Below are 15619 nucleotides of genomic sequence, written 5' to 3'. Positions count from 1 at the left end.
TGTCGCTCAGAGCTGCTTGGATTGTTACTTGTTTGAATTACTGTCTCACAGAGTATCTATCTTTATTCTACGGATAAAGAAACAAGACGTTCTCTCTCCCCTGAAATATTTTAACAAATAATATTACAGATTATTATTATATTATTATATTATATTAGTTGTAGTAGCAGCAGCAGCAGTGGATGTAGTAATAATTCAATTTAATGTAGGAAGTACCCATATATGTAAAGTAGAATTTACATTATTAGAGCTATTGGTAGATGAAGGCTACTCACTGCATGGTCTGAGCAAAATGTCTTTGGCCAGGCAGTTGATACCTCAGTCAAGCTTCTCCTGAAACTTTTCCTTCCCCTTTTTTGACAAAACTCACTGGCATCATATCTTTCCCCAATGTGTAGGCGACTGCATCCTGATGTCTTTTCATAAGGATTCATGCTGGTGAATTATGACACAACTGACTGTTTAGGAACTTGTCTGTGGCATATCTTGCATCCTGGGTTTAACTGTGTTTGGTCTGATTTATGATAACCAAGCCACTTCCACTTTTTCCTGTTACCAAGTAATTTTCCTTCGTCGGCTTCACTGACTGTGATGCCTGCTATAAAACGGGTAAAAAAAGGTTTTGTTGAAATTTATCCATAGGCTTATTGTGATCAAAACAAAGAGAGCGTATTCAGCTCTAACCAAGGCTGCTAAGGAAACTTTTCACAATCATTTTTGTGATGGGAAGCATCTGAACTGGCATCTTTAGGACTCTGCACTGGTGTTGTATGGGGTTTAAGTCTGGGCTTTGGCGGGGCCACTCAGAGACTTGTCCCTTGGCTGTATGCTTCAGGTCACTTTAGGGCTGAAAAGTGAACCATTGCCCCAGTCTGAGGAAATTAAATCTACAACACAATTAAGTTTGAAAATGGTGAAGGGGTCTGAATACTTCTGATGCCACTGATTATGGAAGTTTTGTTCCTGTGGCTAGAATCATGCTGCTCGGTTCTACTGTTGACTCAACTTTTGTGTATGTTTTCTGCTATGGTAGGTTTGAAAGCCACTTCTCCTGCACTGAAACCAGAACCACAGGTCAACTGCAGCTCTTACAGGCTCTCACCCAGCGTTGGAAGATACCTGCCTGAGCAGAACCAAGTCAGCACTTACAACCAGAGCACCAGCAGCTACCCCACTCAAAGTGCAGGATCCATCCCACAGAGCCTGCCTGCCCTCCAGTGTGCACACGACAGCTCAGCTCTTAATTATAATGCCATGAATGGATACTCTGGGGCATCTGGTGACTTGAGTGTCTCCAAGAACCAGCATGTGGACCCGTCAGTTTGTATACCTCCACACAACGTCATCAGTGACTACCCCCATGCTTTCAAAACTGAGTCCGGTGAGGTCCACTGCTCTCCTCTGCGCAGACCCACCAGCAGTGAAAGCGCTCCACCTCCTTTCTCTTTCTCCCCACAACCTACCTCTGAGGGTCTCTTCAGCAGGCTCAACGGACTCCCCAGAGGTGGAGGAGACGTCAGCGCAGAGGTCAGGGGTCACAGCATCATTCCTCCTTCATCTGTCCCCCTTCCCCCTCATACACCCTTGCTTGATCCAGAGGAAGTAAAACAGGAAGAGGTGTGGTCAGACAGTGAGCACAACTTCCTGGACAACGACATAGGAGGAGTCGCTGTGGCACCTTCGCATGGCTCTATTTTGATAGAGTGCGCGCGGAGGGAGCTCCACGCCACCACGCCTATCCTCAGGCCAAACCGCAGCCACCCTACGCGTATCTCCCTGGTATTCTACCAGCACAAGTCCCTAAATGAGCCAGGCCATGGGATGGCCATGTGGGATGCTAAAATGGCCAAGCGGGAGCGGGAGAGGGAAGAGGAGGCAGAGAGATTAGGGTTGGAGGAGATCCTGAGCAAAGGAACTGGAACGAAGGGGAAGGTAGTCAGAAGTATGGTGCTAGAGGAGGAGAAGGAGGAGAACGTGGAGGAGATGCATAGGGTCTTCAAAGTTCCCACACGGCAAACGTGGACTCTCCCGCAGGATGGGGTCATCACCGTGTCTCCATATGCTCTTACCCAAGTTACGGGCCCTTACAATCGTTGGACTTAGTAAACTTGTTTTAAACAGTACACACACAAACACACACACAGAGAAAGAAACAGCCTGTGCTTCTGCCTTACCTCAGAAAACTTCAAACTCTACTCTCATTTTTTTGTTATTTTCATTGTGCTTTTCTAAAAAAAAATCTCTTTATTCACTTTGTCCTTCTTCGTCTATCTGCCTTTGACGTGATGAGGAAGATCAGAGTGTTTGGCTTTTTAACTGTGAGTTTTGGTATTGGTTTTTATTGTAAAGAGACGGTGCTTTGAAGCTTTTTAAAGATGTTTTTAAACTGGTTTTATATACACGATTAAGAACAAAAAAGATGTGATTATTTATTCTGATCATAACGATTTATATTTAATTCCTGGTGTAAGCCTGTTTACTGCAAAGACGTCTGTTAGCCTGCATCATGTGTTAGAGCTCAGAGTTTGTGTTGTACAATACAGCTGTGATCTTTATTTCAACAGTTGAATTTTTATTGACTTATACATTAGTGCCAATCTCAACTTTTTAACAGTGAACATTACATCACATCATGTAGAAAACTCAACTAAAATTGTACTTATACACTTACTAAAGACTGTCACATGTAGCAATTTACTTTTCCTTCTGCAGTCAGTCACTACATTTACATTACATTTAAAACTTTGATTGTACTGCGATTAAGATAGGAAATCAATCATGTTCACCTTAATGTGACAAGTTGAAGTATACAGGCTTAGATTATGCAACTGTAAATTGATTTATTCAGGCATGTTAATGTCTTAGCATGAGTAAAGACTCCACGTGTATTTCCTCAATGAGAGGACTGGCCTCATACCACCACTACACGATGATTCATGTACACTCGGACAATGAAGTGTCATAGTAATGCTGTCCATGTATATATCTGATACATCTTTGTTTCATTTTTGCCTTAATCGCAGTACAAACAAATAATCTATAGTATTGAGTGCATTTAAATGTAGTGAATGATGGAAATGTATTTTTTTTATTTTCTGTAAGTCTGAATGGTTTGACTTTTATTCAAACAAGCACTTTTTATTTTTCAGAATCTAACTTGAAATCGGTTCCAATCCATAGGCTTGCATATGTACTTACACACACACACACACACACACATATATACAGTATATGTTTATATATACACAGTATATATACAGTATATATACTGTATATATATATACGTATAGATAGATAGATAGATAGATAGATAGATAGATAGATAGATAGATAGATAGATACTGTATGTGTGTATATGCACACACACAGTCTAACTGTTAAACAAGTTAAACATTTGGAACTTATTATTTATTTTCTTTTACAGTATTTCTCCATTTATTTGATTAAGATACACCTCATGAAAATGACACACATATCTAACCAAATTCGTTGTCACTCAGTACCTAATAAGGAATCGTCAAATGCTGCAACAGCAACATGCTTTTAATTCTTGGCACTTAAGTTTTGTTCACCTTCTGGTAAAGGGGATTAAAAAATGCACATTATAGGAATTCTGACTTACTGTACAATTTAATGGTGCTAATTGCCAGCTATGGGAACTGGATATTGACAGTTTTTATGACAGAATTCTGGATATAAAAAATACAACTGATAAAGTAACTTTACAATAAGTAACTATATTTGTGTTTGTTTCCTCTCTGATTTTATTGAAAAACCACTTATTAGGTCACTTATTGTTTAAGGATGTTTGCAGCTCAATCAGACTGGGTTTCATTTCTATGGTATGGTTTGTTTGTGCAGGTCTGGTCATAGCAATCCAACTCAGGCACGGATCAAAACAACCGGTCTGAGGAGGTGGTCTGTCAATTTAACAGTTTTCGCCTGAACATCATGTAAACTAGTTCCAAACTAATTTGGAGGTGATCTATTGATTGAACCAAAGAGGGCAGCATGAGATTCACATGAAATAAACTCCACCTGTGATTCTGCACAGCAAATTAAGGGGAAACATACTTACCTAACACATCTTCAGATGAGCATGTTGAAGGTTAGCGTGTTGTATGTGCTTAGTATGAGCTCCATTTTCCTGCTGAGTTGTCTGAAGGCAGCACGTCTTCTTCACCTCATGTGAATCAACATCTGGTCTTCAAGTTATATTCAGTCTCTGCTGACAGTTTGTTTGCTATATGGACCAAATGATGATCAACAATAGGAATGGATCACAATTGCCTCTTTGTTCCATATTATTTAGTTATCCTTGCATAGTAAACTTCTTCCTTTTTTGATTTTGTTGATCCCATCCCAGATATTTCTGTCCAATGAGCAGAGTAAATGATCTTCCATGACTTTTGTTGATATATTTTGGTGCTCTTTGTTTTCCTGTGTGAAACCAAACTTAAATAAGTGGTAAATCTAATGGTTAGATTTACTACTTATTTAAGTTTGGTTTAGTCCCAAAGCAAATCAACTACATGTCTGAAAACATGATGGAAGCCTGTGAAGACTTTGTTTACCGATCTGATGAGGCATGCAAGGTTGTTGTCGACTGTAGTGAGTCAGGATTGGATTTATATTACACATAGGAAAATCTTGCTCTTCATTTTAAGAACTTGTCACTGATATATTTACTCCAACACTGGTGGCAAAGCATTTTCAAGGAGGAATGTGCTGGTGTTTACTACACAATCCTTTTGGTGCTAATGGGACAAGATGTCAAGGATCTACTGTACTGAAAGTTGATAGCATGGTGCTGTTTCCAAACTCTGCTTTTTTCACACTCAGTACGTTTACATACACGTGAAAAATATCTTTCTTATGTGTTTAAACAAATAACACCATTGGAAATCTGCATAATTCATTGTTTCCCTTCCCTGAGTAACAGACCTAGATGAAGAGATTGTAAAACGATTGACTTAATTGTGCAATTGCTCAGATGGCTTACAGTGAGTGTAAACAATCTGGATGCATTTTCTCACCTGCTGTATTTTCTCTAATAAACAGCTTAAAGAACAAGTCCTGTATATTCAGAAAGAAAGGAATCCTATTAATTCTATCCATGTACATGATTTGCTCCAATTTGTTTTGCCTTAGTCACAAAACAGACAAAATGTATAGTACATAAAAACATATTGAATGATTTGGTGACTCAAGAAAAGTGATACATCCATGTTTGTTTGGCTCACACCAAACTGTGATTCACCATCCCACCCTTCATTGCCATGTGTTCTGTGTGTTTAGAGCAAATGATTAAAGATGTCCATCTAGAGTTCAGAAGTCTTCCAAAGAAAACCAAAACTTGGACTGTCCCTGAATAATTACGTGGTAGTCACTCATTATATCCACACAAAATGCATACACCCTGAGGTCAGTTCACTCAAATAGAACATTATAAAAGGTAATAGATGTTCCTTTAAGTCATAATTCTCCGTTCACATCACACAACTGTATTAAAAGTCTTTGCATGAGTGAAAACTATCAACCAGCATTTAAAAATCTGAGGTTTTTGTTTGGGGGGGAAAGTATGTAAATATGTATGTGAACCATATTGTTTTTACTGTACTTTTAATGTTGTTTAGACAATGAATGATCTTGCTTATTTTGAAACTGAATTACTGTATGTTGATGAAACTATATCAATTTTAGACTTGAGAAGAGACTCTTTTTGCATTTCTTTTATGGATGGCTGAACTCTCTTCAGATTGTGAAATAAAGTCATATTTATATTTTGAAGCTGATCATTTTCTTTATGCGTATATGTGTGTGTATGTGTGTGGAATGTGGTGCATACAAGCCTGTTACTCAAGAACTGAGCTGAGATTAAATTCAGTTTCGCCTTATTTGCATATTTAAGAATTTACACATGAAACTTTTTTTCCACTCATTACAGAAATACAGTATTTTTTACTCCACGTCCTTTATCTGATGGCTGTAGCTCTCTGATTATGAATTTTCCTTTATAATATGACACATTATAACATGTTCTGGTTTTATGCAGTCTCATTTTGCTATTGGCTGATTTGGGCCATTTGAATCTAAAAAGGGCAAAAACCAGCCGGAGAAGGTCCAGGATTGTCTGAGTGATCCTGCAATAGTCTGATTCAATCATGAGGTAGCTCACCAGCTGGCTGATGATGGCCTTATACATTACCTTACCAACATCAGTGGATTATTTTTAATTAGATTTTTTCTTTTCTTTACCCTAAGTGTTATTTACAACTTCATACCTCTTTGCCTACCTTAAGTTAACCTGTTGTTATCTTTAAGTGTAAAGAGTTGGGGAGAGACAAAGAGACTTTGTGTATAATCTCTCTGTGCACCGATCATAGACCATAGATTTCAGGTTTTCTTGATTTCAATCATTTTTAGACCAATCACAAGTCAAAAGTTCTTGCCACCTGCAAATTTATCAAAGGTTCTTCCAAACAAATCCAGGTGGTGTTTGATGCATTCCCTCCTCCTCTGATGTCACAAAAGCTTTGTGTTGTCACTGGCAGTTTCTCAGAGCCAAAAATAGCTCCCACTTTTCTTACAACTACCTGCTACTAGGCAATGGCCCTGGAAAAAACGCTGAATGTCAACAACATGTATGCCTCTTTACAAGACACTGCATAATGAATAATCTGTATATAATTTGATAAGGTCTTGCAATTTGCAATGTTATTCAATTAATGTCTCTACAAGTATTTGGTGTGTTTTGAAAAATAAATTTGCAGAAATATTAGCAAAATCTGCATTAAAACCCTGTGACTACGATTACATGCACTCATATTGTAGTATGAGGAAGATGTTATCATGTCTTAACAAATTTCCATTTTCTTAGGCATGATAACGCTGGGTTACTCAAGACTAGGCCGTCCTCAAATTCAACTGCATTAAGGCGTATACATGATGTTTTAAAGAATATATATGTTTTAACGTACATGTTTGTTGTCTGTTTTTGACAAACTACTCATTATTTCTTTGGGACTGGCTTATCTCGCACATATTCCTCCAGTGTGTTCAGTGTGGCGAAATATTTGATGAACGTTTTCATCAAACTAGGCGTGGATTAAGTATGTGGGCAGTTCTCGTGCTGTGCGTTTCGCGGTCCTCTGAAATGGACTCCTCGGGCTTCCGTAGAGCCGTGCTGCGTGACGCAGAGGGCTGGACGGTCAGAGCATTTCTACTGTCAAGATGGCGACATCGGAGCCGGTAAGAGAGACAAGAGAAAGATTGAAAATTCGATCCGCTGGCAAGGAGAACGTATTATTCGTATGCTTTTACAACAGGTTTTTTATAATCGCGTTTAATTTATGTAGTAGCTGTTATTTAAAGTGTGATTACTGTGTTTGGGGGGTGTAGTTAGAGAGTTAACGTGGATCCAGCTAGCGTTAGCATGTTGAGCGGTGTGATGGATCAGGCAGCGGCTGACTTTGTTGGCAGGGAGGGAGACTCCGGCTGCACGGCGTCCATTCGTAGTCCATCCGCGGCTTCATTTAAATGTACACCCGCGTTAAAGGCAGCGTTGCGCGCTGATTTGTAACAAACCTCGGCACACGTATGACGACACGATGAATGAAATTAGCTACAATGTGGACACGTGTGGATGTAGCAGGTAGCTAGCGTCTGTGCTAACGTAACATGCCTGCTTAAAGAGGAGCTAAGATTTGATTCATTTAAAATATGTGTTATAAATATTGAAGCGAGGAAGGCCAACGCCAAAATGACATATAGGTAAACCTGAAACAGTAAAGTGTTGGTATTTAATTCAGTATTAAGTCTTCGTGTGTTATAAATTAATAATAGGCGTGGTTGCTCGAATTCTTCAGTTCTAGTATTGCGGTTCCCAAACTGAGGTGCGTGTACCAACCTCTTCCCTATTTGTGCCTTTGTTTCCAATGTTCCTGTTGATAATTTGGCTTCATTCCGACATAACTCAAGTCGTTCTGTGTGCAAATTTTCAAACAGATGTTGCAATTTCAATAGGGATGTACATTTTTTAATGCATGATAATTGTTTATAACTTATACAAACCATGCATTTTAAGTATTTTCAGTCGATAATATCTCAGAGGCCAAAGGGTGAAACCAATACTGAAGACAACAAACATCTGGTTCATGGGTTTCAGTTCCACAGCTTCCACAGTGTTTGATCTGTGAGGGGTCAGTGGGGGTAGGTGAGACTTGGTACGGCCCACTGTTTGTTGTAGCCTAATATTTCACATTTTTCAGCTCTGTGTCAACTTTTTTTCTTACATTCCGCATACAGTTTTTGGGAGGGCAAATTTACTAGGTGTGTGTATGGGTGGGGGGGTTGCTTATCTTTTAATGCGGCGTTAGGATGAGTCGGTGAAACTCGTCTCTGCTCTGCCTTTGTGAGCCTTTTTTCATGCAGATTAACTTGCAAACGACTCTGAAATAGGCGTTTGTTTACAAAACTGGGACAGAGCATCACTTTTGTACTTCTACTTAACTCCTAAAGTCTCGCCTTAATGTTCCCTTCTGTGGAGTGCTGATACAGGTTTGCGCCGTTGTGACTTTGCACATTAACTTCTATTGTTGCACGCCTGCTGTTTCAAACACAAAATGCTCCCAAACCACCAAAGTGCTGCTTGCTTTTCTTCGGGATCTAAATTGTCCAATGTCGCTGAATTGTAAAACCATTGATGCAACCGTTTTAAACTCTGCAATTTGCTCATCGCATTGTTTCAACTCGCATATCAACCTGTCAGCCCATCATGTTGTAGGGAGACAGTGACACGGAGAAGGGATTGATTGATTTTAAACGAGTAATGTCTTGTCATAAGAAGCCTTCAGCAGTGTTGTGTTCCAAGTGTTTGAAGAGGCGTTTCTTTTAAAGTCCATACGTGTTTCTGTCCTCAGAAATCAGCTGATCCTGAAGAACCTCAAACTGACGTCGCTGCCCCTGTGGCCGTTAGTCCTGAGCAGTATGTCAAACACCCCTTGCAAAATAGGTGAGTTTCAGTTTAAGTATTCCTAAAGCGATTCTTTCTTTTTCAATTATGTGTCAATGATTTTTCAGTTTCAGTTATGTATCCTATGTAGGAATGTTAGGAAATGTCTGACCTGGAGATGAACTGCTCCTCGCCTGAGTTACACACCCAAAATAAAACACTTATCCAGTTACTGTGTACCAAATGGTGGATGTACAAAAATAATTTATACTAAAGTGAACATATCTTTGAGGCAGAACAGGAAATGTCTACACAAAAATGTGTGTGTGGGTGTGTGTGTGTGGGTCTTTGGGCCGGGGGATGGTCAGGTCACATTTACCTTGTTTTCCACTCTCACCTTCATTGAGCAAGTCTCTGTAAAGACGTTTACATAGCAACGAGCAAATTTACATAACTAAAAGGTACATTACATCCTAAAAGGAGGTGTATTTGATATTATAATAAGAACTGCGTCTCGGGTGAAATAATCGCATTTGTAAGTGTCATGGCCGTTCAAACGCAGCTGCTTTGTTCAGATGATTACGTTAACATTTTACATTTACATAAAGTCATTTAATCCCAAACCAGATGAGATTTGAACCCAACACAACACAACACAAGTGTAGGGCAAGTCCAGAGAGAGCAACAAGAGTAGAAAGTTTTAGTAAAAAAAACAGGGCACAGGTACCAAGAGGCCGAGGGGGGAGGAGGTATAAATAGTTTTGTTTTGAGTAGGTAGACGTTAGGTATGAGAGTGTTCATGAAGGAGATTTAGGATTTGGTAGTGATGGTGGCACAAGGCGCTGTTGGTCAGTGTGAGGAATTGTAGAGTGAATTCAGCCTTTTGGGGCGAGCATCATGGATGTACAGTCTCTTCACAGCGTTTCCACACCGCTTCAATACGGCACACGCACAGTAGTAGAACACCAGCGCGTGCCCTGAATGGCCCCTGGATTGTGCGGCTCACACAGGGGCTTTTGGTATTGTATTTGTTAGCTATTGTCCTCCTAGAACTGTCACGGTACTGTGAAAATGTGTTAATAAGCTTTGTGCCTTTGAATTGGGGAAACATTTGATTGTTCTTTCTTCACTCTAAGCTACTTCTAGCTCTTTCTGGTTGTCGGGCCTTACAGGTCAGAGTGGACCCGTGAGGCTTTCAACATACAGATTGTCAGCCGCTTTAGTAGAAAGCAAAGGAAGTCTGTGTCGGTTTGATTATCTGGATTTGAGAAAGTCATGCTATGAAACGGTATTTTATATTGGTACTTCTATTCAGCAGTTGAGTCTAACTACAGTAGCGCTTTTGCTTAATGAACAAGTTGGATCAGTCCGGTTATAGTTTAGTATAATAACCCAAAATATATCCTGATACAAGAGTAAGCCCAGGGCATGGCCTGCTATTTTTCACTCTTCAACAATACTAACATGTATGCACGTGTATTTGGTGTGTGCTGGGTCATGCTGGCCTGCCATTGCGCATCAGTAAGGGATGAGTAAAGCATTTAGACTCCATGAGGTGTGTGAGGCCCTCTACTCTTACGCTGGGAGAAGAAATGATCACAGTGCGACCTAGGCCATCTCAAGTGGTTCGGCAGATCCGATCCCAATGTGACACATGTCCAATATGGCTTCAGTTAGACTATGACACTTCATGTAGCCCTGAGTGATGGGACACAAGAAAACGGAAATATAACGCATGAAGGGGTCCAGTTTTGCGGTAGCCATAGTGACCACCAGAATTAATGGCATTAAGGGTGGGTGCTGGTGAGGGTGCATCGTATTCAGCTTATGCTCTCTCACTGCCCGCACACTCTATGACCCCTGCCTGCCCTGAACAGATGAAAGAACAATGCCACCCATCACAAACAACGTTCAATTGTAGTGTGAACAATGATAATGTCATTGTTCAGCTTGTGTGCTCTGTGAAATGGTGTCCAGAGAACCTCGCATTAGTATTCTAGGTGCATTCATTTAGACCAGGGGTTCTGCTGTGTTTAAAAATGCCAAAATTATCTGCCGATGGACCTAAATATAGATCAAATAAGTGAAATGTTTTGTAGGGTGTTGCTATGTTATGTGGACCCAATATTCACATTATTTTGTGAACTTTCACCAACGCAAAACACTTTATATAGCGATACAATAAACATCAGTGTTGTATGCCTCGATAGAGTCAACAGCGAAGAAGGTGTCAATACGTCTCTGTCGGTTCAGGTCGATATGTTTGTCTTAGCAGTTTTGCCCCAAACATCTCTCATCGTTTATTATATATTAAAAGCTGTCTTACTTTTTCTGTCGCCTCGGTTTAACAAACACTGTAATGAATCGATTCTTCTCTCTCCTCTCACAGATGGGCCCTGTGGTATTTCAAAAACGACAAGAGCAAAAGCTGGTCTGAGAATTTGCGTCTCATCTCAGAGTTTGATACAGTGGAAGACTTCTGGGCGTAAGTATTCTTTTCAACATTACATTTTGAATAATAAAACATTAATATACACACACGCAGCAATACCAATACCCCTCCAAAGAATCTCCACCTTATAGGGGTGGAGGGGTTTGGGTGCAATAGCTTCTGGAAGGGTCTCCCAAGGCAAATTGGTTCCAGGGGAGGGGCCAGACTAAGACCCAGTATGAAGCAGCACAAAGTGAGCAGGAGCACCTTGTCCGCTAGAGGGAAACCGGGGCCCTCTCCTGGAGCCAGACCTGGGAGGGGAGCCCCATGGTTTACAGCAAAAAGTTACAACATTAGGCTACAGATGAGTGATTAAGTAAAATGGGCATTCATTTTGTGTTTCCAAGCTCTGAAACAAATCTGAAAAGGCTGGTTTTAGTGTTGTGGTAAACATTTTGGTTTAACATGATTCTGTTCTTTCTTCCAGATTATATAACCACATACAGCAGCCCAGTAAACTTGGCTTTGGCTGTGACTATTGCTTATTTAAGGTAAGTCTCTCCACAGATGGAGTGCCGTCATAGTACACGGGACATTCTCAACAAATGTAGGTAATCCTTCCTATATCTGACGGTGTCTAACGTGCTGTATCTTTTCACACTGTGTGCCAGGATGGGATCAAGCCCATGTGGGAAGATGACAGGAACAAGCTGGGGGGTCGATGGCTGATGACCCTGAATAAACAACAGAGACATAACGACCTTGATCGTTACTGGATGGAGACAGTAAGGCTTCTCTGTTTGCACTGAAACAAGGACCGCACGGCTTTTCTGATGGTTCAACATTCCTGACGACGTTTGTGTGTGTGTTTGGCAGCTTTTGTGTTTAGTCGGCGAGTCATTCGATGAGGCCAGCGAGGATATTTGCGGCGCTGTTGTCAACGTCAGACCCAAAGGTGACAAAATAGCCATCTGGACAAGCAACTGCCAAAACAGGGACGCCATCATGACGATAGGGTAAGTTTCAGAGTCCTTGTATCTCCAAATAATTCAACTAACGCGTCCTGCATCAGGCTGTACAGTATTGACGCATGTGAGATTGTGCGATGTATGAATGCCTGAAAGACCTACAAAGCACTGGAAATCAATCTTTTAAGGATGTTCCAAAGCTCATGTTTCTGCTCTGAGGAAGAGGCTTCCTGCATGAGACGTGAGGGAGGAAACACAATCTGGAAGTCTTCAATAAGACTGAATCGCTCCTTCACAGGAAATCTGTTTCTGATTGGATCTGGAATTTCAACTCGCATCCAGTCACTCAGAATCTATATTTTACTTTGTCTCATTCATTATCTGGTTAACATGACTGATGCTTGTTCAGTGTTGATCGGAATGATAAAAGAATCAAAATAGCAAATCCGCTCTTTCCCAGTGTGTGTACTTGTCAGATAAGTCCCTGGTAACTCTGCTAGACTGGTCGCAGACGCTTTGATACAGTTCAAGAAAATGTGTGTTGTAATTCAAGTGATGGAAGAAGATGATTTGCTGACTGCAGTTGACCACTAGATGGTGACACCAAGTTATGGTCAGAGTTGATGTGTGTACATTTCTAACCTCCATACTTGTCACCCGCTCCGTCTTTTAGGCAGCAGTATAAAGAGCGGCTGAATATCCCCGCCAAAGCCCTGATCGGCTACCAGTCACACGACGACACGTCCAGCAAGAGCGGATCCACCACCAAGAACATGTACTCCGTTTGAAGCAAAGGAAATCCCTCCCCATCTCCTGTTTCAACTCACTGTAGATTTAAACAATTTCCAGCCTGCATCACATTAATTTTCTAAGTTGTCAACTGCTGTAGTGTAGTTCCTTTTTACTCTACAGCTGTTAAAGGAGCATATCCCCCCCCCCCCCTCTCTCCTCCTAACGCAGAAATGAGCTTAGTGTATGTAGGTGTAAATGACGAGGTAGAGGAGCAGAGTTACAGGGCACAGATTTCCTTTTTAGAATTGAAATATTGACTAGCAGTGAACAACCTGTAGCTTAGTTGAGGAGTTTGTTTTCAGTTGCAAATGGCTTGGATTTAAAAATTAACTTGACCGGAAAAAAGCTTGTTTTTGTCAGTTCTCACGAGGAAAAGAAAAAAAGTGTTTCACAAAAGATTGCAGACAACTTCACAGAACAATTTTAAGGATCATTTTTAACTTGATTTATCCAGAAGTGTTGAGCATCCGTTAGGCTTTTTCAGGTGGGCCAGCTTCGAAGACGACAGTATGTTAAAGATTTATATAAGCTGTGGTCACACTCCAAAGTGTCAGTTTTGGATTTGAGGCCACTTATTGTTTCAGCCATGCTGGAATTGTGGAATTTTGCTTGTATTTTTTTTATTACTTTTTCTTCCCCATTACATTTATTTATAATGTATGCATTGCAGTTGAATTACTTATTTGGAAAACATATTGAAATTCATGTTTTTGTTTTTGTTATGATTTTGTTATTGAGCTTAATGTGGACTACTGCATATAGACCATTTTTTACAGTGTACCATACAGTAAAGTTGCTGACAGAATTAGTTGTTTTTCACCGTTTTCTTGATAACACACCTGTAGATACAGTACGTCGCATTGCTCTCTGGGTGGATGCGTAGGAAAGATATTCATTGTGAAATGATTTTGCTCATTGTATCTTTATTATCTGTAATTCCAGGATGTAAATTGCCTTCTTTCAAGTAAAGGTTAAGTGCTTTGCATTAAAACCAGAATCATGTGGCCTCCTTTTTTTTCAACTACGTTCTTCTGGTTTCACACCGGTCATCCCGGCCCTACACATTACCCACAACCCCCCCCCCCGTGTCTCTTGTCCCACTCCTTAAAAGGACAGGTAACATGAAATGCTATGACATCGTTCATGAATTGTAGTAGTGGCAGTAATGTCATCATCAACTATGGCATCATGTATGAATTCATTTGGTCTCCTATCTCCCACTACTATATTATGTTGATGCAAATCAAAGTGGAAATGGCATGAAAAGCACACTATTCAAACACTGGGAGTGCAGCGGATGAATGGAATATTTTAATGCCAGAGGCTCTTCACTTAGACCCCTGACTTTGACTGGCTGCACTTAACACAGACCAGCAGACTTTACTGTTAATATAATATATTAACTACTCACGCTGCACTGTTGGAAGAAAAAGCCTTTTCACCTTGGGTTCTCATTCTAGGGAAGCCACTAAAAGAAACTTTAACTTCATACACTGATTCACTTCATTTCATGCAATATAGTTTTGTCTTTTCTTGCCCATTACATGACATAACTGTTACAACAGTGTTCAGTTTTGGAAAATAGTCACATTGTCTGCATCCATGGCGTCACTTGGGCCCACTTGACATAAACCTAAGTAATCTGGACCCTGCTTACGTCCGCAGAGCCCCCCAGACTTTGTGTCTGCGTGGACCTGAGACTGGGAAGTGTTTAATGTGTTCAAGCAGAAGGGAACATACAGTAAATGTATGTAACAAATATGTGAAGACTAAAAAAAAACTAAAATGGACTTGTGATACTCCGGCAGTCTTACAAAATGTCAGGTAATTTGTTCAGGTCATAAATATCTGAGCTTGATTACTGACTGTGGTTAATATGTACTGCAGCATTCTTTAGATATTTGCAGTTCACTTACCAGGTCTGTAGGCCCCTGAATGGTCCGCCTATGAATCCCTGTGCTATTACTTCAACAACACAAAGGCCGAACTTGAGCCACAACCAAAGCTAAACTTATCTGATTGCATCTCTTTGTATTGGACGTTGTGGAATGTTCAACAAGCAGAAGGCACAATGTTTTACATAGTTTTCACATAAACTACTGTAACTATGAAAGTAACAAGCAAGTAGTCTATCTCAGGTTGAAGTAAAATGTTTGTTCAAGATTAGATCGTATTTCTGTACCGTGCCACAGTGTCATAAAAATAAGTTGAAGTACATCACTGAAACAAAAAAAAAGGGTGAACAGAGAAACAGTTCTTTGAAGTATGAAAAGGTCCAATAATGAGACGTAGCATACTGACACACATATCACAGCTCCACTCTGCCACAATATTAAATCTACAGACCACACCTGACAATCTTGTATTCAACAGATTTCAGAAAACACCCACTGTGTTGAGACAACACCCCACAGCACTATGTGTCCTTTTTGTCTTTATGATTTTACATGTGAGAGTCACAGTGGAAGTATCCAG

General features: G+C 40.3%; 2 protein-coding genes across 4 annotated transcripts in view; both read left to right on the top strand.

The window, feature by feature from the left end:
- Positions 1-5790, top strand: part of tet1 (tet methylcytosine dioxygenase 1) — a 28922-nt gene extending 23132 nt beyond the window's left edge. For all 3 annotated transcript variants that reach the window (XM_076163598.1, XM_076163608.1, XM_076163589.1), the window contains exon 12: positions 1034-5790. In XM_076163598.1, the coding sequence (XP_076019713.1) occupies positions 1034-2103 (1070 nt within the window). In that variant the 3' untranslated portion in view covers positions 2104-5790. The remainder of the gene's footprint in view (positions 1-1033) is intronic.
- A 1385-nt stretch (positions 5791-7175) lies between these two features.
- On the top strand, positions 7176-14141 carry eif4e1c (eukaryotic translation initiation factor 4E family member 1c). Its single transcript, XM_076166465.1, has 7 exons — positions 7176-7251; positions 8922-9013; positions 11343-11438; positions 11872-11935; positions 12056-12169; positions 12261-12400; positions 13026-14141. Exons 1-7 carry the CDS (start codon positions 7234-7236, stop codon positions 13138-13140), a joined length of 639 nt encoding a protein of 212 aa, XP_076022580.1. The 5' UTR covers positions 7176-7233; the 3' UTR covers positions 13141-14141.
- Positions 14142-15619: the final 1478 nt, after the last annotated feature.

The sequence above is a fragment of the Genypterus blacodes genome, unplaced genomic scaffold (assembly GCF_046128005.1).
Source record: "Genypterus blacodes isolate CSIRO-AG114 ecotype Tasmania unplaced genomic scaffold, CSIRO-AGI_Gbla_v1 ptg000012l_1, whole genome shotgun sequence".
NCBI classification, from domain to species: Eukaryota; Metazoa; Chordata; class Actinopteri; order Ophidiiformes; family Ophidiidae; genus Genypterus; species Genypterus blacodes.
This window is presented reverse-complemented; position numbering and strand designations above follow the sequence as displayed.